A 22,818-nucleotide genomic window follows, 5' to 3' on the forward strand; every position below is an offset into this window, starting at 1 on the left:
CCTAATGATACCTTACTGCAGTGTTCCACATGTTATTATGAGTCAAACAAATGAAGAAATGTAAAACGACTATTTACTTTTGGTAAAAAGAATGAAAGGGCAAACATTTTTAAATTTCCTAAGGCGAGGTTTCAGAGACAAGTCAATGTAATTTGTTTATAGCTATCCCTATCAATTTGAAAACCTAGGAGAGGAAGAGAAAATTTGATTTCATCTTTTTATCCCCAGAATTTCATCCACAATGAAGGTAGTGCTAAGGAAGATAAAGTACATAGCTTGCTATCAGCTTCATTTAGATCACATTTCAAAACCAACAATAAGAGCACTTAAAATGATTGCATTTTCCATGGTTGAGACTGACTTGTAAACTTTATATTTTACTTATAAGTCTAATCACCTTTATTCTGTTTAGCCTGCAGAGGCTGTCAACAAGATAAGTATCAGCAACCCAGCTATCCAACTAGCACAATCTTCTTAATTAACTTTAAAAAAAGAAGTGAGCACTGCTCAGTTTGTCTTTACTGGCAAACACAGCATTCAAGCTTCAAAAAAGAAAAGCAGACAAGAACAAAGAAAACCAAAAAGACATTAGTGGTCATAGCAGAAGAGACAGAAATTTCATCTAAAAGGGACTTGGGAGCATTATTTGTGGCTTGCCTTTTAAGAATCCAAGCACATCACATCTAAACATATTTGCTCCTTTCTGTGTAGCAGGGTTCCTGTCCACTGATTTTAAATGGAGACAGCAGTCCCATACACTTGGAAGCAATCCTCACTCATTTCACTGAAAATTAATTTCAAGTGAAGTATGCCTGGTGTGACACCCCTATCTACTATCTATCTCTCCTAATGACAATTACTTCAATTGAAAGTCTACAGGATAGAGGTATTTGCCACTTTAACTACTTGCTCAGGCAATTTAACAGTCACCAAAGGTGAAGATTTACAAAGAGTGCCTATTGCATCAAAGATATTTTAATGGAGTTTACATTACCAGTAAGAACACCACAGTACTGACTATGAGAAGTGGGCTTTTCAGTGGCTCTCTCATGTATGGACCTTTTACGTCTGTATACCCGATGTGCATGACCTGTCACAGCCAATGTGTGATTGAGTGGTTCAATAAATATGAAGTCGTCATTCATCTGCAAAAAACCCATCTGCAGGGGAAAACAAAAGCAACAGATATGGTATATTACTTAATGCATGGCTCCATCATGCCATGTACAGAATGAATTGAAATAAAGCCTTAATATATCCTAAGAATTGCTGCAACAGCAAGTTAATATTAATGATAATGCTGCACCTACCCTTTTCGGAAAGTTGCTTCTCCTGCTTACCCTGGTGTTTTTCTTTCAAAACACTAAAATGTCATTTATAGTGCTCCCTCCACATTTGCTGGGGTGAGAGGTGAAGGGCCCCCATGAATGTGGAAAAACCACAAATAAAAAAACATTCCCTTTACCTGAGAGAGTATCTCTCTAGGAATCTCCAGGTCCTCCAGTACAACTCTATAGCCAATATCTGCCAGAAGTAGATCATAGAATCATGTTGTGGGACCAAGCCAAAGCCAGTTTGATGGCACATAACAAAAACATCAAGGGGTGATGCAGTACAAACAATGGCATCACTGGAGAGGTGCAGGAGATGAGTAACACACCAGGTAACACCTCAGAAGAGTGCAACCCCACCTCCCTGCCATATGCTCATGGGTAGAGCAGCATGTGGCAGTGAAGCCCTGTCCCCACACCAGGTGACATCCTGTGTAGTTAAACCACTGAGCACGGGTGCTTTTTTTCCTCCAAGAAGGTTGGTAACGTAAATGTGAGCAATGTGTTCTGAAATTCACATAGTGCTAGCAGAAAGAGATGTCAGATGTTTCAGTTTGAAATGCACTTGGTTTTCATACAAATAAATTATGTCTGTATAGGAGGAAAGGTAAAGTATATTTGATACTGAAAAAGAAATTAACCCCCTAGTTGAATATCCAACTGATCAAGTAGGTTATGACTCGTTTTGTTTTGCTTTGTTAGTTGCCAGAGGACTCTCTGTCTTCCCTCTCCAACTGACATAGCTACTTCTCTGGAATATGCAATTTTAAATTAACTAAAATAATGAAAGTAATTTTTAGCCAAGATAGTCCCTAACCAATTCTTAGATAAGATTAATATACCAAACTATATTATACTAGAGCTAAAGAAGTTACTTGGACAACAACTCCCAGAATTCTCCAGCCAGTATGGCCTGCAGTTCTCATGTTGGCTGGAGGGTTTGGGCAGTTATAGTCAAGAATTCAACTTCCAAGATCAGCACTGCACTTCTGGTACTTCCCTAATACAACATGTACATTTGTAAAATACAGTTTAAAACAATAACCAGAAGTTTTATCAAAAAAGTTATTTACATACACTCCCATCATTAATTATAATACAAATGTAGTAAGATATTTGTTGGATTACACCAAAGACCTGTCTAAGCCAGAATCTGGCTACCAATAGTGGCCAGATATTTCTAGAGAACTATAAACAGAATAGGAAGCACTAATCCTTTCCTATTGTTTGCCCCAGCTATCTTCCTTCCCCTCACCCATCTGAAACCTGATATTCAGAGACATACTGCATCTTGATACAAAGACACTATTGTGCTATTATGGCTAGTATCCATTATAAGTCTATTGTCCATGAATTTGTTTAACGAACTTGAACAGTAATGCAACCAGTGACCAATATATTTGCTAAGCTGACAACTAACAAATGCCAAAATCCTGTCAAATTCTGGCTTTTTGTTTTATGGAAGTGTGATCGTTTTGTGGCAGCAAGTCCTATACTTTGTGTTAACAAGCACATTCTTTTGTCTACTTTGTATCTACAACTGTTCTTAATTGGACTGGCCTACCCTTTCACAACTTCCAGTTTAAAGAAAGAAAGAGGGCAATGTCCTCTTGATCCATTTTCTCTACAACATACATAAGTTCATAAACTCCTGTCATATCCCCACCATCATTTTTCTTCTTACTTAAAAAAAACAACAACAGCTGGTGCTTCATCTTTCCACAAAAGGAAGATTCTCAACTCTTAGGAGGAGGGGGTACCTTGTTTATTTCTACTGCTTTTCACCTTTATTTGTTTGTTACTACTTGCCCTTCATCAAAAAGGCTTCCAGAGTGGCTTACAAATTGTTAATTTGACAGTTCCCTACCCTCAGACTGCATCTATACTGCAAAATTAATGCAGTTTGACACTACTTTAAATGCCATGGTTCAATGCTATAGAGCAGGGGTAGGCAACCGTTTTGAGCCGGGGGCCGGGTTGTTGTCCCTCAGACAATTGGGGGGGCCGAAGCCAAAAAATAAATAATTAATTTCAAAAAAATTAAATAAATAAATAAACTGGGACAAATGTAGGACAACATTTTCAAATGGTGGACACTTTTTTTAAAAAAGTGGAGGACACGCAATAAAATTTGCTGATTTTTTTAAAAATGTTAATATAAATGCATGTTTCTGAGGCATCTATAGACAATTGCCGGTCCCAAGGCCTTGCCGGGCCGCATCCGGCCCACGGGCCGCAGGTTGCCTACCCCTGCTATGGAGTTCTGGGATTTGTAAATATTGAGATGTTTACTTTTCTCTGTCTGAGCTGTGGTGTCACAACAAATGACATGTCCCAGGATTCCATAAATTGGAGCCGTGACAGTTAAAGTAGTGTTAAACTGCATTAATTGTGCAGCCTGGGAGCAGCCTCTGACTTACATTCCAAATAAGACCAACATACAATGAAAAAGGAATGGCAGTGGGGGAAGGAAATACATCCAGCAGATATTGCCTTTTCTTTCCCTCAAAGGCCACAGTAGTGGCGGTTGGGATGGAGGGAGGCCTTTTCAAATCTTCTGGGCTGAGGCAGGAGATGGGCCTGCCAACTCATCTGTATTGCACAGTGCTGAGCTTTCACATGGAAAGTTCAGTTTGAAATCGCTGCTCAACCAGGAACTTCACTGGGTGGCCTTGGACAAATCACTATAACTCAGCCTCAGAGTGTAACTTCAGAAAAATAATTGCAAAGCCTTGAGTGCTTTAAAATGATAAACAATAATGGAGATAAAAAGAAACTCTTCATTTTGAGTAAGGAGCATGTATCCAAGTGTTAACATAAATGTGTTTAATGGACAACGAGAAATAACTTTTGCTGCCTTAAGAAAATACTACATCTAGTGACATCTCAACAAGCAGGGGAAACAGGTTTCCTTTAAAATGATTCAGCCCATTCAAGGTCAAAGGTGGGATACAGATTGAATAAATAAATAAATAAATAAATTGAAATGATAAGGGGAGGGGGTCTCTTTGTCATTTAAATTTTGTCCTGATAATCATTTCTACCAACCCCAAATATGTGGCAAGTACTTGGGTCGGTAACGATCAGGACCAGTGATAAAGAAATGGCACTCTGGAAATGTTCGGGCTCTTTTGTTCTTTTTCATTAGTTCTCATGGTTTATGCACCTTAACAAAATTGAGATACAGAACTCAAACTCACCAAACCCTACCACAAAATAAGTACAGTACCCATTTTAATAACTTTAGGAAGGGAGGAAACATATCATCTTCCTCCCTCAATCATTTCCCTCTCTCACATAACTTTTTGTATATTATTCTTTTTGGCATACAGCAAGCAAAGAGATTCCGTTGCTGAAGCATGCATGGCGAAGCCATTTTCTGAATAATAGGATATCCCGTTATTCAAAAAATGGCTTCTCCTGGCATCTCCGCACATGCTTCAGCAATGGAAAGAAAGCAGGAAACCTCAATTATGTTTTAGAACTGTGGTGGATGATCCCACCTTCAGCATCTCTGCAACAGTTCAGCAATATTTTGGCAACATATGTCCCTCCGTGTGATAAGAGCCTTAGTGACAGTAAACAAATACATGAATTTAAGACTGTTTTTAAACAAACATATAGCTATTTAGAAAAAATATATATACAAAACATCATAATAAAAACTAAAACCAGACAGAAAAATATTAAATAGCAGAGGCCAGTGATATTTTAAGCAGTACTTAGCTTAATGAGAGCCAGAGTAGCATCATGGTTTGAATGTTGGAATGTCACTCTGGAGACCAATTCCTAGCTTGGCCATTAAATACACTGGGTGATCTTGGGCAAGTCACACTCTCTCAGCTTCAGGGGAAGGCAATGGCAAACCTCTGCATAAAATTTGCCAAGAAAGCCCCATCATCGGTACACCTTAGGGTCACCATAATTTGTAAATTACTTGAAAGCATACAAGAACAAACTCAGCCTAATAAAATGGGAAATCATTAAATAAACCAGCATTAGAAAAGCATCAATCAAGTTAAAGCTGTGAAAGAACAACAGTTAACAAAAATTGTGAACATTTTCAGTGTCCATTTAAACATCTGTAATGATGCAGCTGGTGAAATTCCAATTAGAAGACAGTGCTACAAATGTGAGGCTACTTAAGCCTCTTTCCCTTGTGGCCACTATCCTTACTGCTTTCACACAACAGCATGCAAGCCAGATTTCAGAAGTGACTATTAATACACAGAAAAGCTGATGTAAGTATAGGCAATTCTTCAAATAATTCATCCCAATCCATTTAAAGGCAGAGGTGGGCAACGTCCAGGGACCAGGGGCAAGAATTTCTGCACTTCAGGGGTTGTACAAATTGCCCCCCCCCCCAAAAAAAAAGTGTTCCAAAGCCAAAACCAGAAGTCCCTTTCTAGTTTTGAAAAACAGGTGGAGGTTTTAACATTAAATAGTATTGGAAGGCCCTGTAACATATTCAAAAGGTGAATAACATTTCCAAGAGGGGGAATTGACCCTTTTTCAAAGAAAAGGCCCTTTTTGAGGTGGGGGGGGGTAGTCCAGGGACATAAAAACAGACTTCAAGCAACAGTATTTAATTTAGCCTACTTTCATTTCCAAACAAGGGCTGAAAATGTATCAGTATAGATATGACTAATGAGACAACTTATTTGTTTGACATCATCTAGCTAGCTAAGGGACCTAAAGCAAGAATCAGTGGTGTTTTGCACATTGTTATCTTGTGCCATTTTGTTAATATCAGTAATATAATACAACATTTTATTTTATTTTTATTTATAAAATTTAAGAATTTGTGATTTAGAATATTTTTACTGGCTCCATTTGTCCCTTCAGAGGCTGCAATATCATAACAATAGCAAGTACATTTCTATACTGCTTATCGGTGAGCTAGCACTCCCTAAGGGGTTTATAGTGTCTAAGACAACTGCCCTCAACAAGTTGGGTACTCATTTTACTGGCCCAAGAAAGGATGGAATGCTGAGTTGACCCTGGAGTCCTGCAGGATCAAACTCACAATCTTGTGGCAGCAGTACTGGCTTTTAACCACTGTGCCACTAGGGCTCCTTAGAAGTCAACACGTAGTAGAAACAAGTAACTTCCTGTTTGAAGCATGACCTATTTCTTTCTAAAATTCTGAAGAATTCAGCCAACCATACAAAGCCTTTGATGACTCTCACTACAGCAGGGGGTGGCCCTTGGTTCAACCCACAGGAGCCACTCAGTAGCCCCTCAAAGACCCCAGACCTTCCCATTTTATAAAAATCAGGCTTGTTTGGGGATGTTTAGCTAGCTGGGAATGTGGCCCACCAAGTGGGCACGGGAAGTGAAAATAGTCCTTGTCCTGCTTGCAGTTGCCCATTCCTGCACTAGAGGATGATCAACAATACCAAAGAATTAGATCAAGACAACCATTGTGTATGAAACTGGGCATTGCAACTTTCAATATATTGCTTTGATTGTACTTGTCTGAACATTGTCATTTGCAATTATTCTGAAATTTGCAGATATTTTTCACTGAACAATTAGTCTGTTAACCTGGAAGACGGCCAGTCACAATAGCAGATGAGGCAGGACGAAAAAAGAAAAGAATAAGTACTCCCACTCATTCTAAGAAAAGCAGTGGTTCCTTTATATTAAAAAATATTTATCTACAAGCCCATTCCCCCTTTCCCTCCTTTTGCTTGGTCTAGTTGGATTTCTTATAGCAGCATCTGCACTGGGAAGATGGTGAAGAAGCCCTGGAATAACACAAACTTTTGAGGCCAGATTCCAACAGCATGTCTGCAGTGAATTATGCAATAAATGAGGTAAAAAAGGAATGGAATTGTTTTCTAGCAAATGTTACTGTAGTTGTGTGTGCCTGGCTACAACAGGCAAGATAAACAGTAGCTACTTTCAGAATCCCTTACTAAGCCTGTGTGAGTAGCAAAACATTAAAAAGGGGAGCAGATAATCCTAGCTCACCACTTTCACCTGCATATTTAAAAACATAGATCTGTTATATTGGCCACCAAAATGAAAATAATAAGAAAAGTGGAGGCTGGTGAAAGGAGAAATAAAACATCCCTGGTTACATTTTGGGAGAAGTTTTCAGGTGGTCTCTAAAATATTTTCGCTTATGTATGCAAGGCTCACCCGACTTCACATGTGCATATTACTAGTTTTGACCAAAGCATTTGCTGAAACATGTTAAACTATTTCCCTTTTTTATAGTCTTCTAGGAATCTATTTCTTCTTGCCTTTTTATTTTTACCTCTGTTACCAAATTTTCTGTCAAAGAAGTAATGTCCAGGAACACACCAACTTTGTTAACAGAAGTATAGCTGTATAAAAAAGGATTCTACCATTCTCTGTATGAGGAACACTCTGGAGTTTATCATACAAGGGGAATTGGAAGTATAATCTGATGGCAATCTGAACACAATCATAATAATTGTTTTTTATTTATATACCGCTATTCCAAAGATCATAGCAGTTAACAGCAAGTAAGCTAATTAGCAAGTAAGCTAATTTGCCCCCAACAGTCTGGGTACTCATTTTAGCAACCTCGGAAGGATGCAAGCCTGAGTTGGGCTTGGGCCCTTTTGCTGGTCTTGAACTCGCAACGTTGTGGTCTTGAGTGAATGGCTGCAGTACAGGCATTTAACCACTGCGCCACCAGGGCGCAGTTTAACGTTATTGCGTGATAACCCACTACACGCAAATTCGGGCAATGGGAAGTCAGTCCGAACGCAATCATGTGGTTTCACATTATTGCATGATAGACTGCCACACGCAAATTTGGACAATGGCATGCTATTTTTGGGCAATGAGAAGCCAGTTCAAACACAATGAGCATTCACGTAACTGTGCGAAACTAGCAACTTTAAGTGAATGCATTCTGGCCTCACTTTCTTTTCATTCGAATTTAAGAGAAATTCCTCCCATTTGATAAACTCCTCTTACTGCCCCACTGCTATTTTTCTTCATTTATTTAATCCTGAAACTTTGGACATAGCTTTGAGCCCCTCAATTTATATTAATAAATTATTATTAGTAATAGTATTAATGTTCCTGCTGAAAGATTTTCTAATAAGCTAACGTGGTTCCCTACATTCCCTACAGCTGCTTTGGTTGTTTTATTACGGAAAAGCAGGATATAAATAAAAGTTTTATTCTATTTATTTATTTTATTTATTTTTCTTTCACCAGTGGACTCTCTGTTACCTACCCCACTGACAAACAGCTTAACAGGCATAATAGTTAACTGTACTTTTCTCTCACATTGAGGAAATTTTGCATTACAAATTCTGGGAATTGAGTTTCCCCTAGGCTACAAAAGCTTCTCTGAAAATTTTATGATGCTCTGAGCTCAACTGGACTTGGAATGAGAAGAATGGAAATGTACTGAAATGCTTTCATTAAACATCTGATCAACAACCTCAGTTACCTCACTATTGAAAGATGAGGCACAGATTTAAACAATAAGTACTAAATACAAAACTAAAATGCACATTTTTAAACAAAATTTTTTTATAATAAGGCATTATGTTACACTGATCATTACAAGGTTAAACTATCCAGTTTTTTGTACACATGTATATATTCTAACTTGTCTTGGTTTTCATTCTGTTCAAGAGATACTGTATACTAGAAACCAACAGAACTTTTTAAATTAAGTGTTGTTGGTTTCTAGTATAGATCTTGAACAGAATAAAAACCAAGACAAATTAGAATATAACCCCACATGCCTCTAGTACAAGTCTTTGGCCAAAATGTAATTCCAAGAATTGCATACATCTGCTGCTTTGGAAAGAAAATGAAATTGTTGGACATTAGCTAATCTCAAAATTGATAAAAATTTGCCAGTCTATATACATACTCTTCAGGGATGCAGTGACTCAGTGGTTAATATGATGACTCTGATGAATGCAAGATCAACAGGTCGACAGATCGAGGCCCAGGTGCCACATGATGAAGTGAGCATCCTTCAATAGTCCCAGCTTCTGCCTACCTGGCAGTTCGAAAGCATGTAAAAGTGCAAATAAACAAATAGGTAGCACTTTGGTGGGAAGGTAACAGGGTTCTGTGCAGTTGTCCTCGACAATGGTGGCTCTTCAGCTTAGTAATGGAGATGAGTGCCACCCCCATACAGTAGTCAGACACAACCACAACCTTATCCAAGGGGAAACCTTTACCTTTATATATGCTCACTCTACTGTCTGTCTGTCTTTGCTGAGAGAGGCTACAAGTGTCCCTCATGAAACTTTTATCAGTGTTGACTGCCCTCAGATCAACTTCAACCTCTGGTGACCCTGTGAATGAATCGTCTCCAAGACACTATCCTCAATAACCCTGCCCAGTTCCTGCAGATTTAGGGCCATGTCCTCTCTGATTGAATCTATCCACCTGGTGCTTGGTCTTCTGCTCTCTATCTCCCATTTTAAGAACTAGCTCTGCAAAACTCATTTTAATGTACAAACCATTTAAAAATTGTTTTGCAAAGTAATTGTACTAATAATATGTATTTGATACATAATAATGCTTTCTGAAGTTTTAATTTATAGTTGTTAGAGTAAAGACAAAGTATAGGCAAAGTATTAGTAAAATGTATATACAGTGGTACCCCGGGATACGAATGCGCCGCCTTACGAAATTTCCGGGTTACGAAAAAAATCAATTAAAAAAACTGTTCCGGGTTACGAAGGTTATTTCGGGTTACGAAGGAAATTTTTGGTGCTTTTCGGCGCTTTTTCGTACCAAATCGCGGCTTTCGCTATTAGCGCCTATGGGTTTTCGGCTTGCGAAAGCTTTTCGGGTTACGAAAGCGGCGGCGGAACGAATTAATTTCGTAACCCAGGGTACCTCTGTACTGAATATGTGTTCCAAACCCATATATTGCCATTTTTTTATTTATACCAAGTTATTAATACAATATACATTTAATTTTCTTCTTAATATATATAAATGCTATAAAATGCAGAATTTATATAACAGTGTGGATTTTCATCTATTAAACTTACTCCAGAACAGAAAATAACAGTTTTAGCTCTGTGTATTATTTTATGTTTCTTCTGCCATATAGAACTGAATAGTGCCAAATAAGAAAGACTGTGACGTTGTCTTTTCTGACGTTCTCTTATTTGAACCAAATAACAGTGATTTATATGGATTTATATGGATTAACAGTACAATATCATGATGGACTCATTGTTTGAAATCAAAGTATAATCTACTTACCTAGTGCTTTAAAAATGCAAATAAACTGTGCAATGACAAGGATCCAGAAAAGGCCCAGACTTAATCACATAGTGGGGAAAGAGTGGATTTTAGTTATTTCCTTCACCAGGAGTTGTGCCCACTTTGTGGAGATAGCTGGGCTCACCACATTCTGTAGCCACAAAAGGTGGCTGAAAAATGCACAGCTTTGGAATTGAACACAAGATACCCATTAACTGGTACAAGAAATATGTGGGAAATATAGGTCACACTCTAGCCAAAGTTAAGTTGTTGTTTTTTTTAAAACCTATTAATTTCAAAAGGGAGGGAGTTTGGTGTGGATTTAAATCTTTTTCAGCGAAATTGTAAGACCTTAAAACTGCTTTCTTTGGCTAGAATCGTGGTCACAGTCAGAAGGGTGGAGTAGCATCAGGCAACAACAAGATCAAGAGAGTAGTGGAAGACACAATCCATCTGAAATAATTTTATTTAAAATATTGGCATCAGTGTTACATTTAGCTCTTATGAATTCAGTCTGAAGGCTACATTGCAGTTAATGATTTGAACACAAAAATTAAATTATTAACCTAGAACTCGCTTCACTGATATCTTCAACAGAATTGTACAACTGAAACAGCCTGAGTCATGAAGTCATGGATCCATGAGTAGAGAAGCATACAAAGTTTCAAACAGTTTTTTATAATATTGTTGCTCAGTATGTTGTATGCATTTCCATAGACTTCTTTAAATAATTAAAATATTTTAAAAAAACAGCTAAAAGGTTTATACCAAGGCCTTGCTTTTTTCTACACTGATGCTATGTTTATTCTTTCCATAGATACTCCTTTTAAAACAATTCATTCTTTTAAAAATGTTTAACTTTAATTTAACATATGTTAAGGCTGGTTTACAGAAAAAGTTATTCTTTTCACAGGACTATTTCTTAAACAGTTTATTTTTAAGTAGGCTCAACTGTATACTTTCTTGCCAGGGATTACTCAAGGGTGTCATTTAAATTTTGCTATAACAAAATCATGTTGAGAGACTGGAAAAAATCCAACATATAAAAATCACAAAGATCACCTTGAACCCATGATAGGTTGTCCACCAAAAATAATAAAATAAAATAACACATTTAAATCATCTACCATGTTGAGATAGTAATTACTACTGCATTCTATGGCACATTCCAAAATACTAAAGGCTACACAGATATAATTACATATGGTGCAAGCCAAATTTCATAGTTAATAACTTGGCTTGGTTTTGCAAAATAACATTCAGAAACAATTATTACCCCACATATAGAATTCCAGCCTGCAGAAAGCATGACAGATTTATATTCTGCTTTTTTTCCTTTTCTTTAATTCAGAGACATGTATTTGGGTGCGTTCCAGTCTGAGGTAACTGAATGCAATATAATGAGAACATTGAATCCACTTAGGGAGGATTTGCAAGACATGATTACAATGAGTACCATTTCCAGCATTTCTGAAGGTAATACTACTAATCTGGATATTAATTTTCTTTGTGAAACAATACATGTATTGCATAATCTAAGATCCCCAACAGTGAAATATTTGACCCTCTATCAAGGCAGGAGTCCTGAAAAATTCTGGTGGCATAAGAAAAAACAAAGATTTACTGTGGTATAGGTTAAATCTCTCTTAGGACTGGAAGTGTTTTGGATTTCAGATTTTAGAATATTTGCATATACATAATAAGATATCTTGGAGATGAGACTCAAGTCTAAACATGAATTTCATTTATGTTTTGTATAAGCCTTATGCACATAACCTGAAGGTAATTTTATATACAATATTTTTAATAGTTTGGAGTATGAACCAAAGTTTATGTACACTGAACCATCAGAAAGCAAAGATGCCACTATCTCAGCCACCCATATGGGCAATTTTGGATTTTGAAATGTTGCGGATTTTGGAATTCCAGATAAGGGAGATTCAACCTGTAAAAGATTTCACAAACCAGAGTCAACTTAGCTGGATGTAGAAAATGGTTCTAGAAAACAAATCATTTACCACAATGAATATGTTAACTCCTTAACATTTTTATTGTGATTTAACATGCTAGAAGAATAAACTGTGTCAGGCTGGACATGATGAAAATATGTCTGCTGGCCAAAGTGTCTGGAATGGGGTATTCTATAGGCAGGGGAAGGTCTGGCTTGTGATCCACTGAATTCAAAGCCACTTTGGTCCCACATGATACCCTATAAACCTGTCAGCTATGCCAGCCTGGAGCTGCCATACTGAAAAATAGAAACACACAGCTGCCTCATCACTACACCTTCCACCTTGGCCAGCAATTGTTATGTGGCTGTAAACCCAGAATTCCACTCTTACTGGAAATACACATCCACAGTTGTCAGAGGGAAATAGAACTGGTGAATTGTTGTATTTCAGGGTGTTGTTTAAGCATTGACATTCCCATTTTCCTATTTAGATTCCCCAACATGCACACCTTGTTCCACTCAATCCATGCTACATTCCCGATGTCAACAGAAATATTTTCATTCCACAAGTCCAACAATTAAAATTAGAATGGTTTCTTTTTTCCATGCATTTCCTCAGTGGCTATATCATCTGTGGTAGCATGATGGCAGCAATGTAAATTTGGATGTCTTCTCTTTCTCCAAATCTTCCCTCCCCTACTTTCCCCAATTTCTCACATTAAGTTACAGTAGATTGATTTCCAGTATCTATTGACAAGGGTTGTGTGAACAATGGCATAGATCACATACTTATTAATCCATTTCAATTTTTATAGAAACTTCCACCATATGTGTGAGAGAGGGGAGTATATCTTTCTTAAAAGCCCCAATTTTGTGTTTCCTATAGCTTATTGTTATTGCTGGGTGCCTTCAAATACTGTTTGCACAATCTCTATAAAGTAGCCACTTTCATCGTTTTAAAATTCATATTAGTGTACAGTATTAGTAACCATTTAATGCAGAGACCCATAGCATCTTGTGTAGGGTGATAGTATCCTCATCCAAAAAAGTTTTGCCAATACTGTGAAAGCAGTGGTGCTTGACAGGGACAACAGTGAAAGATGTGCCCTCTTCCACACCATGGACCAAAAGTACCTGATACCAGGTGACAGGTGGTAGAGGAGGCTGAGTAGGTCATGGTTTAAGGGGTGGAGGATCATCAAGAGAGTCATGGGGCAGGGGGAGCCAATGTAGGTCCAACAACACATTTTAAAAAACCTGAAAAGCAACTATTGTTGATAGCGGTGCATCAAGAAAACAAGGAAGTATCCTGAGTAGATTGTCCCATAGTAACCTAGAGAGGAGAGAGCCAGTGTGGCATAGTGGTTTGAGTGTTGTACTGTGACTCTGGAGACCAGGGTTCGAATCCCCATTCAGCCATGGAAACTCACTGGGTAACCTTGGGCAAGTCACACTTTTTCAGCCTCAGAGGATGGCAATGACAAACACCCAAGAAAACCTTGTGATAGGGTCGCCATACGTTGGAACCAACTTCACAGCAAACAACACACACAACCTATAGAGAAAACAGCTAATGAAAAGGAAGGAAGCCATATGAGAAACATATATATTGGAAAAAACACTGATCTGAGTGACCTGTCATTTTTACTTATAAGAAAAAAACTGCAAAAACCTTTTCCTCACTAGTAAGATAGTAAGATATGTTCAGTCAGTCTCATGTTTACAATAATTTTTGTACAATTTGCATAAACTACAGAAACTGCATAGCTAAATTACAATAGCTGCTATTTTATTGAATGATCTTTTGAAAATCAGAAGCATCTGTCTTTTAAATTAATTAACCAGCTGCTGTGTGTTTCCTGTGTATGCAAGCATTGCTTCAAAGGAACAGTAGCCAGTTTTGCAAATAGACATTTTGTGCAAAATTCAGAAACTTGGACCAAAAAGCACCCATCTTTTTCTCACACTGGAAATGACAAGCCTTGCAGGGAATAATAAACCTTATAGCCTGTCTCAGGGGTGAAGCAGACAGAGCAAAAGGAACAGCCAGAGGTTGCTCTGGCCCTGATTGCTCTGGGACCATGGTGACCAGTTGCCATGGTCCTGAGTTGGCCACTGCTGAATTCCCAAACAGGCTGCCAGTGGGAGAGACATTTTCCTGCTACTTTTTTGGGCCACTTTGGGCCTCCTTAAACAGCCTCAGAGCAACTTCCAGATGGTTTGGGGTATGTATTGTTTGAAAGCCATACCCCCAAAGTGCCTGGGAGGCATTTTATTTGGCCCACATGTTTTGTGGCCTCAGTGTACTGTTTATCTTGCTCTACTGGGACCAGATAATTTAGCAAGTTTTCTTCACAACAGTAGCAACTTCTACTTTGGATTGCTCTGAAAGGCTGTAAACCTATGTTCATCTACTTGAGTGAGTCTCTAACACTTGTAATATATGTAAGTAAACATGCAGAAGATAGCAATGAAAATGCAACATTCAAGAAAATGTCTACAAATGTTCAAATACCACAGACAGCAGTAGAGGTTTTAGCTGTGAATTCCATTAGCATTATCCAAAGAAATGAAATGAAATGACATAAAAAGGAACATAATATATCTTTCTGAAAAGAGTTATCTATAGATAATACATGCATAAGTAATCAGTTTGGTACTTCTGAAACTAAAACTTTTACATTTCAAGAGAGTTCCTACCAACAAAAAATCAAGTCTCTTACTTCTAGCTGAATGGAAAAACTGCATCCGTTTCCTCTTCCTATGGGGTCTGTTCTCAGGAGACCTGAGATCAGATTTTTCATTGTAATTGGCATTACAAATGGTTGAAACCACTTGTAATAAACTGATCTCATACAATATTAACAACTTTAAAGTAAATAAAATTCAAGTTACAACTTTAAGTACTTTAATTACAAGGCAATCTTTTAGAATTCTAGATCCATGGTTGTAGGGGGAAACTTCTCATTTAGTAACTCTTTCTAAATAATTGTTCCCAAAGTATACAAATTATAATTACAGCATACCTGAAGTAGATACATTAATAAAAAGATTTTCAAGATTTCTCTTTTAGAAGAATAAAGTAACATTTCTATAGGGAATGAGAATTTGAATTAATTAGTAGTATAAATTTTAGTCTGCCTTTTAGTTTAGGATTATTACATGACTGGTGAGAATATTATTATAAAAAGTATTTGATCTCCTGAGTATTGCTGGGATATACAGCCAGCCCTCTGTATACATGGATTCTTTAGCCACAGATTCAACAATCTATGGTGTGTGTGTGTGTATTTCAAAAAGCAACCCCCGCTTTTGCCATGTTATAAAAGGGACACCATTTTACTACACCACTGTATTTTATGGGACTTGACACAGCGGGTCTTGGAACCAAACACCAGTGCATACCAGGGGCCCACTGTACACAGGCCTAAATCCATTCATTAGTCTCAGCTGCAGAACAGTAAGTCAACAATTCTGTAAATCCAACTGATTTAATGGGTCTACTCTATTTGACATTAGCAGCTGGATTTATTTGTGGAAATGGCTTTTAATGATGTACTGCTTTTATTTGTCTTTTTAAATATGTTTTTAATTTTTTTATATTTATTTTTACAGGTATTCTTTTTCATTTTCATCAATTTCCATGAGACCCAGGGCTGTGGAAAAGAAAGGATATACATAAATAAAATCATAACAATAATCAAGTATAAAAAATGGACATCACTTATTCCATTGAAAAGCTTCAGCAATGAACACAAAGCTAACAACATGCTGAGGGTCCTGCCATCTTATTCCACCAAACATTTCCAGTGTTTTTCAATACCAGCTAGGCTATCTAAATCAAGTGATCAGTCCCTCTTCCATTATCTCATACTTACACACCCCTTTCCCCCTACACCTTATGCTATAGACTTCCATAATGTGTGAGTTAATAGTCATTACACCAATCCAGCTGAAGCAAGGAACAAGTGATACTTTGGGGGAAACTCCAGTGCAACACTGTCTAATAATGCTTCTTAAACAAATACTTCAAAGCTTTAGTACTGATTTTGTTACTCAAAAAGCAGAGGGACTTGGTGACAGCATCTCCTTAGTATTTGGAGGAATTTATTAGCTCAAAGGAGGCCTAAAAGAAATGTGTAACTTAAGGGGATCTTTCTGAAAAATGAATACCAGTACTAACTGCAGAGAGTCGAATGTTGATGAATAAAAGAGTTTTATTTAGAAATGTGCAAAGGTGCATACAAACAAACAAATCCAATACAACTTGATAACAATACAGAACTAACAGGAAAAAAAGCTGTGAAAGGTTAGATAGCAAGAAATCAAGAGTTAAAGTCCTGTTCTGAAGAGGGGGTTACATGGAAAATGGATTGGGACTCAGACAGTATCTGAGGGAGACACAGTCAATGACAGAGGATCACACAGGATCCATGAGCAAACTAGAGCACAAACTGTGTTTGAAATAATTGTCAAAACAGACTGCAGAAATAATCCAGTTTGAGACTGCTTTAACTGCCCTGTCTCAGTGCTAGTGAATCCTGGGAACTGTAGTTTATTGTGGCACCAGAGTTCTCTGCTAGAAAAGGCTAGGTGTCTCACAAAACTACAGTTCCTAGAATTCCCTAGCAATGAGCCAGGGCAGTCAAAGTGGTCTCGAACTGAATTATTTCTGCAGTCTGTTTTGGATTTCCTAGCCTTGTGGGGTGCTCTCCTGCATTGTAACAAAGACCTGATGGTCTTCCTAGGGAATCACCAATAGAACTTCAGAGTGACATACCACTGATTGGATTTGACACAATCCCTGAATGTTTGGATAGGAATGGATAAATAGAGACACAGCCCTGGATGAGAAGGAAATATGGTCTTTAACTGCTTTGTGATGGGACTCAATTTATATTGCAAGAGTATATGTGGAAAGTTTGGGAGAAGATGGGGTGATCATCAAACCCATTTAACCTTTATTTAGTACTATCTAAGTCTTCCATATGTCTTTGGATCAGCACGTCTTCCTAACAGTGGTCATCATGACCTCTTAAAAACATTATTAACTCTAGATATCAAAATATGAAAATATGAAACTTTATATTCCAGCTAGTGCAGTGATGGTGAACCTTTTTGGGCCCGAGTGCCCCAACTAAAAGATTTTCTGGCACAGGGTCTTACCAGATGCCCTGGGCAGGACTTTTGCCCTCTGGGGGCAGGACTTCCAAGGTGGGACCTCTTCCCTCATGTTTTTTCTGGCCTCTGGCTGTCTCTGGAAAGGCAGCCAGAGGCCGGGAAAGCTCCGGGAAGAGGAGGAACAGGTGCACGTCTGTTGCTCCTTCTCTCCACCGGGTGCCAGGCCAAATGGCATCGCGTGCCATCGGTTTGCCATCATGGAACTAGTGGGATTCAGGATATGCTAACAATCTCCAAACAATTATTTTGATATCCAGTGTTTTCTACATAGAAAGATGTTCTGTTGTTTTGCTACAGTATTATCTCAAGATAACATTTTGCATATCTCAGTTCAATAGCAACCGTATGTTATGCTAAAAGAGTCGGGGTATAGTGTCCTCACAACGCATGCACGAATCTGCCCCCAAGGACACCCTGACACCTCTTGCCACTCCACACGGCACATGGCATCATGGCACACTTCCGGCACTGCGTCGAGCCCCGTAGATTACTTTGGATACAGTGGGCCCTACGTATCTGAGGGGGTTTGGTTCCAGGACCCCCCAAGAATACCAAAATCCATGGACGCTCAAATCCCATTATATACAATAACATAGCAAAATGGTTTCTTTATATAAAATGGCAAAATCAAGGTTTGCTTTTTGGAATTTGTATATATTTTATACCACATTTTCAAACTGTGGATGCTTGAATCCATTGATAAAAAGTCTGTGGATATGGAGGACTGACTGTACTATGCTTGACTACTCATGCAAGCAATACCTTGGAATGGTAAATTCAGGTGCAAAGTTTATACCCTGAACCACAATAAGAGTAAACAGGCAAAGAACATTATACCTCAGTTTCTGCTGCACTGCAGTCTAACCAGCTAGTGACATGCAATGCTAAGCCAAAAAAATTGGCTTAATAAGCCTGGATAGTAATTAATTAATTAATTAATTGGTTTATTTTAGTTAGAGACAAAAAAGAAATGGGAGAAAACAGACCTTTGTAGAGAGAGCAAAGTTATGCCAAGAAAACACAAGAGAATATTTAGTGTGAATATTTGGTGTGGTTTGACTGTTTTACCAGAGAAAATATAATTTTAATAGCTCCATTTCATACTGTGATGAGCACAACGCAGGCCCATAATGAATGACTTCACAGAATGTGTTGGAGATATGCAAAAAACAAACAACCTATTACAGACTTCAGTAAACAGATAAAATAACTTGAATCCACTAATAAAATGGGAAATCTTTTTCCAGTAATGAAAACTGGATAAAAGATCCACATGCCACATCTGAATACAAGGCTAGTCAGATAACTTGTTATGTGGAAACATTTCTGAGTATGGTAAATGCTGCTCAGTGCCAGCTTTAAGCCGCCCTGGCCCTTAGTAAGCCAAGGGTGTTTTTTGAGGGTTTTTTGGCTTTTTGTTTTTAACTGGCTTAACTTTGTGTGCAAACTTGGCTGACAGAATTGTCTGGACTGTGTATCACTATCTGACCACTTGCAAGACCACTTGACTCTTCTAATTGCTAGTACATTCTATAATCATTTAAATGCAATGCAAAATACTTATTTGTCTTTCTATAGTCCCTGTCTTGTAGGGTATATTTTGCTAAACCTTTTATTATTATTATTTTATTCCCCCCCCCCCCTTTACTAGGATGTTCAAAGCCAGGCACATGGCTAAGGCTATGAAAAAGCAAGAGAAGGTGTGACATCAGCGTGCACAGTACAAGAAGCTTAGAGGTGGGAGTTCAGATCGACATAAGCCTTTTCTGCCTCTCTGTCAGCCTCTTTTGCAAATTTGCCCTCCATTTACATATCATCAGTTTTGTCCACAGCACACACAAAAAACTTGAGAGACTTAACTACATGAACTTTAAATTACCCCAGCTTCAATGTCACTATGGACCAATTCAAACATTTGTATTCATCACCTGAAAACCTCATCATTGTCATCATGGTCATCACCATCATCATAACCATCACTATCATCAATTGATAACATGAATATACCATTTGGTTTAAACACATAAGCAGAACCTTCGTATCATTTAATGTCACAATACATCTCAGTAGAATCTGTTCATGTATTCGGCTCCAAACTTCAAATAGAAAAATACAACTCTAAGTAGAGAAAATGAGGAAACAAAGGAGAATATTCACATGCCTAGAATAACCAAATGATCAGTCACTAACCTGCCAGTTGTCAGGAATATCATACATATGAAATACTTATCCCTTTTTGCTATCACAGAAGTGCATTTGTATGCGTATGTCTTCTTCCATCCCTAATCACATCTGAGATGGAAGTTGAAGAAAGTAATGATGAAGCACCACTTAATCTCAGTTAGAAGCATGTCCATGCAACAAAAATATCTCTAACTACCTTAAGAAGAAGTCAATCCAAAAGGTAAGCCATATATTACCCCACAAAGATTTAAATAATTTCACATATACATACTGGGAAGCCAGTCCCATCAACTTTTGACAAGTAATTTAACACCTAGAGGAAAGTAATATTTTTGAACACACTCTTAACAGTACTTGAAGTAACTCTGTTGTTCATGCTAGTTACACTGAAAATTCCTTATCTAAGAAAACCCTAAGAAAAATTCTTCAGATCGCCATAAGTTGACAGGCGACTTAAAGGCATATATACACACAATAAGCTATTTATTTAATTCATCACTGACTGCTACGCCACATTGAATATAGAGAATAACATTCCTTTCAAAGTTTCATATCAGGCTAGGTATTAAATTCTATTGTGGAAAATACTTTGTACAATGTAACTTATCAAACTGCTGTTGTAGCAGTAAAAAAGAGCCAAAACCTGCTCTAGTCAGTATATATAGTCACATTTGCATGATTCAGTATATCATGCCCTTGTTCCTAGATTTATGATGCAGAAATCCATGAACTCTCATTTTAGCAATGTTTATGTCAATGTCTTACAGCTCTTGCATTAAACAGCACTGCATGCCTATTTTACAAGATCCACATTTCATTCTTACTCCCTTAGAGAAAATATCTAAGTCTTAAACTTTACAGTCTTTGCACTATGTGTACTAGAATACTAAATATAATATAGCAGATACCATGGAATTCCAGTTTTCAAAAGTTAAAAAACATCAGAATTTTTAATATTTAAATCAGACTTTAAAAATTATTAACATGATCATATGGGATACATTTTTTAAAAAAAACAGTTTAAAATTAAACCTTTCTTAATACCATTATGTTAATACAGTACAAAAAACGCATCCCTTAATAATAATATATATAATAAATTTTTATTTGTAGTTTCCCGCTTCTCCCAATGGATCGAAGTGGGATCACAACCAAAAAATCTCCCTGCAATAACAATTATATCTAAAATACATATTAAAAAACACTATGTTATCTAAAAATTATATCACCACAAATAGTAAAACATCAATTAAAATATGCTATTATGACCAGAAGTGGAGTTTTCTTCAGTTTTTTATAGAAGGTCAGTCTCGATTCCATATCCCGCCCTGAAGCCAGTTTGAAATGGGTCCAGATAATCAGTTTCATCCAAGACAGCTTGGAGTTGGAAGGCGACTGCCCTCTCGATGATTTTGCCCAAGAATGGTAAGAGGGAGATCGGTCTATAGTTGTTTTTCAACAGAGGATCTAGGGAAGGGTTTTTTCAGAAGCGGTTTCACTACCGCTTGTTTTAATATAGATGGAAATACCCCCTCCCAAAAGAATGCATTTATTATGAGTTGTAGTGATGTTTTATTGCATCTCCTCCCTGAACGGTCAGCCAGGATGGGCAAGGATCGAGAAGGCATGTCGTCTTCCTTACACTTCCAAGGAGCTCATCCACTACATCGGTATTTACAAACTCAAAATGATCCAGTTTAATACAGTCCACAGAGTCACTGGATACCTCTCTTATTGATTCTGTTATAATGCCGGCATCAAGATCAGCCCTTATCTGAGAGATTTTGGCCTGTTAGGACGCCAAATAAAGCTGCTTCGAGTCACAGTGGAGGTATGGTGTTTCAATGATGCATGCGTTCTAAGAGTCCAGAAGCCACACCAAGCCAACCTCCAGTCTTAGGGCTGGAGCGTGGCTTTGGTGCGACTTCTGGACTCTTAGGACGCATGCATCATTGAAACACGATACGTCCACTGTGACTCGAAGCAGCTTTATTTTGGCTGTTGTAACAGGCATTATTCTACAAAGTCATTGAAAGCATCACAGCAGGCCTTAGTTGGTTCTAGTAAAGGGTTCAGGGTGGGAGGCAGCTGGGTTAACTCTTTAACCACCCTTAACAGCTCTGCTAGACGAGACTCCGCCAATGCAATACGTGCAGCATAGAACAAATTCTTTGCTGCATTGATTGCCACACCATAAGAATCCAATGAATTCTTATGGAGTGTCTTGTCAGATAAATGCTGATGTTTCTGCCAGTGGCACTCTAGTCGTTACACAGCTCGCTTCATTTGCTGAAGTTCTTCCGTATACCAAGATTTTTTATTAGGAGCGGGCTGGAAAGGGCGCTTGGGAGCAATAGTGTCTATAGCCCTGGTGAGATTGTTGTTCCAGGTATTAACCAGCGCTTCGACAGAATCGCCATTGTTCCCAACCATAAAACCCTCTAGGGCTTCTTGGAACCTTTTGGGTTCCGTCAGCCTTCGAGGGCGGACGATTTTAATGGGTCCTCCACCCCCAAGGGAGATTTGGGTTGTGGCTTTCAGGCCCACTTTGACCAGAAAATGATCAATCCATGACAGGGTGGAGGTATAATTTACCTCTGCCCAAGGATGTTCCAGGTCTGTGCTAAAGATCACATTGAGTGTATTACCGAGACTAATTGGGACAGGCCCATGGTAGTCATGGAATCCGTGAACTCCTGAGCTGCACCTGTCAGATCTGATAAAACCGAGCCCACTGGATTGAAAAATAGACTATGCACAGCAGCATTTTACTTTCATGGCTTAGCATTAGAAAAGCAGGTCATTATATTTTATTTAGCATTGTGTCAAGTACCAGGTACTGTAGGCTATACTTCAGAGGAAGGAACTGGCAAAATCACCTGTGAATATTCCTTGCCCAAGAAAACTCTATTGAGATTATCACACATGAGCTTACTATGG

General features: G+C 38.0%; 1 protein-coding gene across 3 annotated transcripts in view; it reads right to left on the bottom strand.

Annotated features, from left to right (window-relative positions):
- Positions 1-22,818, bottom strand: part of ADAMTS19 (ADAM metallopeptidase with thrombospondin type 1 motif 19) — a 157,964-nt gene that overhangs the window by 118,647 nt on the left and 16,499 nt on the right. Inside the window, exon 3 of one of the 3 annotated variants that reach the window (XM_042453892.1) lies at positions 1,019-1,160. The exons of 1 other annotated variant lie outside the window; for it this stretch is intronic. In XM_042453892.1, the coding sequence (XP_042309826.1) occupies positions 1,019-1,160 (142 nt within the window). Of the gene's footprint in view, positions 1-994; positions 1,161-22,818 lie in introns of all 3 variants that reach the window. One more of the 3 variants, XM_042453891.1, reaches the window with a different exon arrangement.

The sequence above is a fragment of the Sceloporus undulatus genome, chromosome 2 (genome assembly GCF_019175285.1).
Source record: "Sceloporus undulatus isolate JIND9_A2432 ecotype Alabama chromosome 2, SceUnd_v1.1, whole genome shotgun sequence".
In the NCBI taxonomy this organism is placed as follows: domain Eukaryota; kingdom Metazoa; phylum Chordata; class Lepidosauria; order Squamata; family Phrynosomatidae; genus Sceloporus; species Sceloporus undulatus.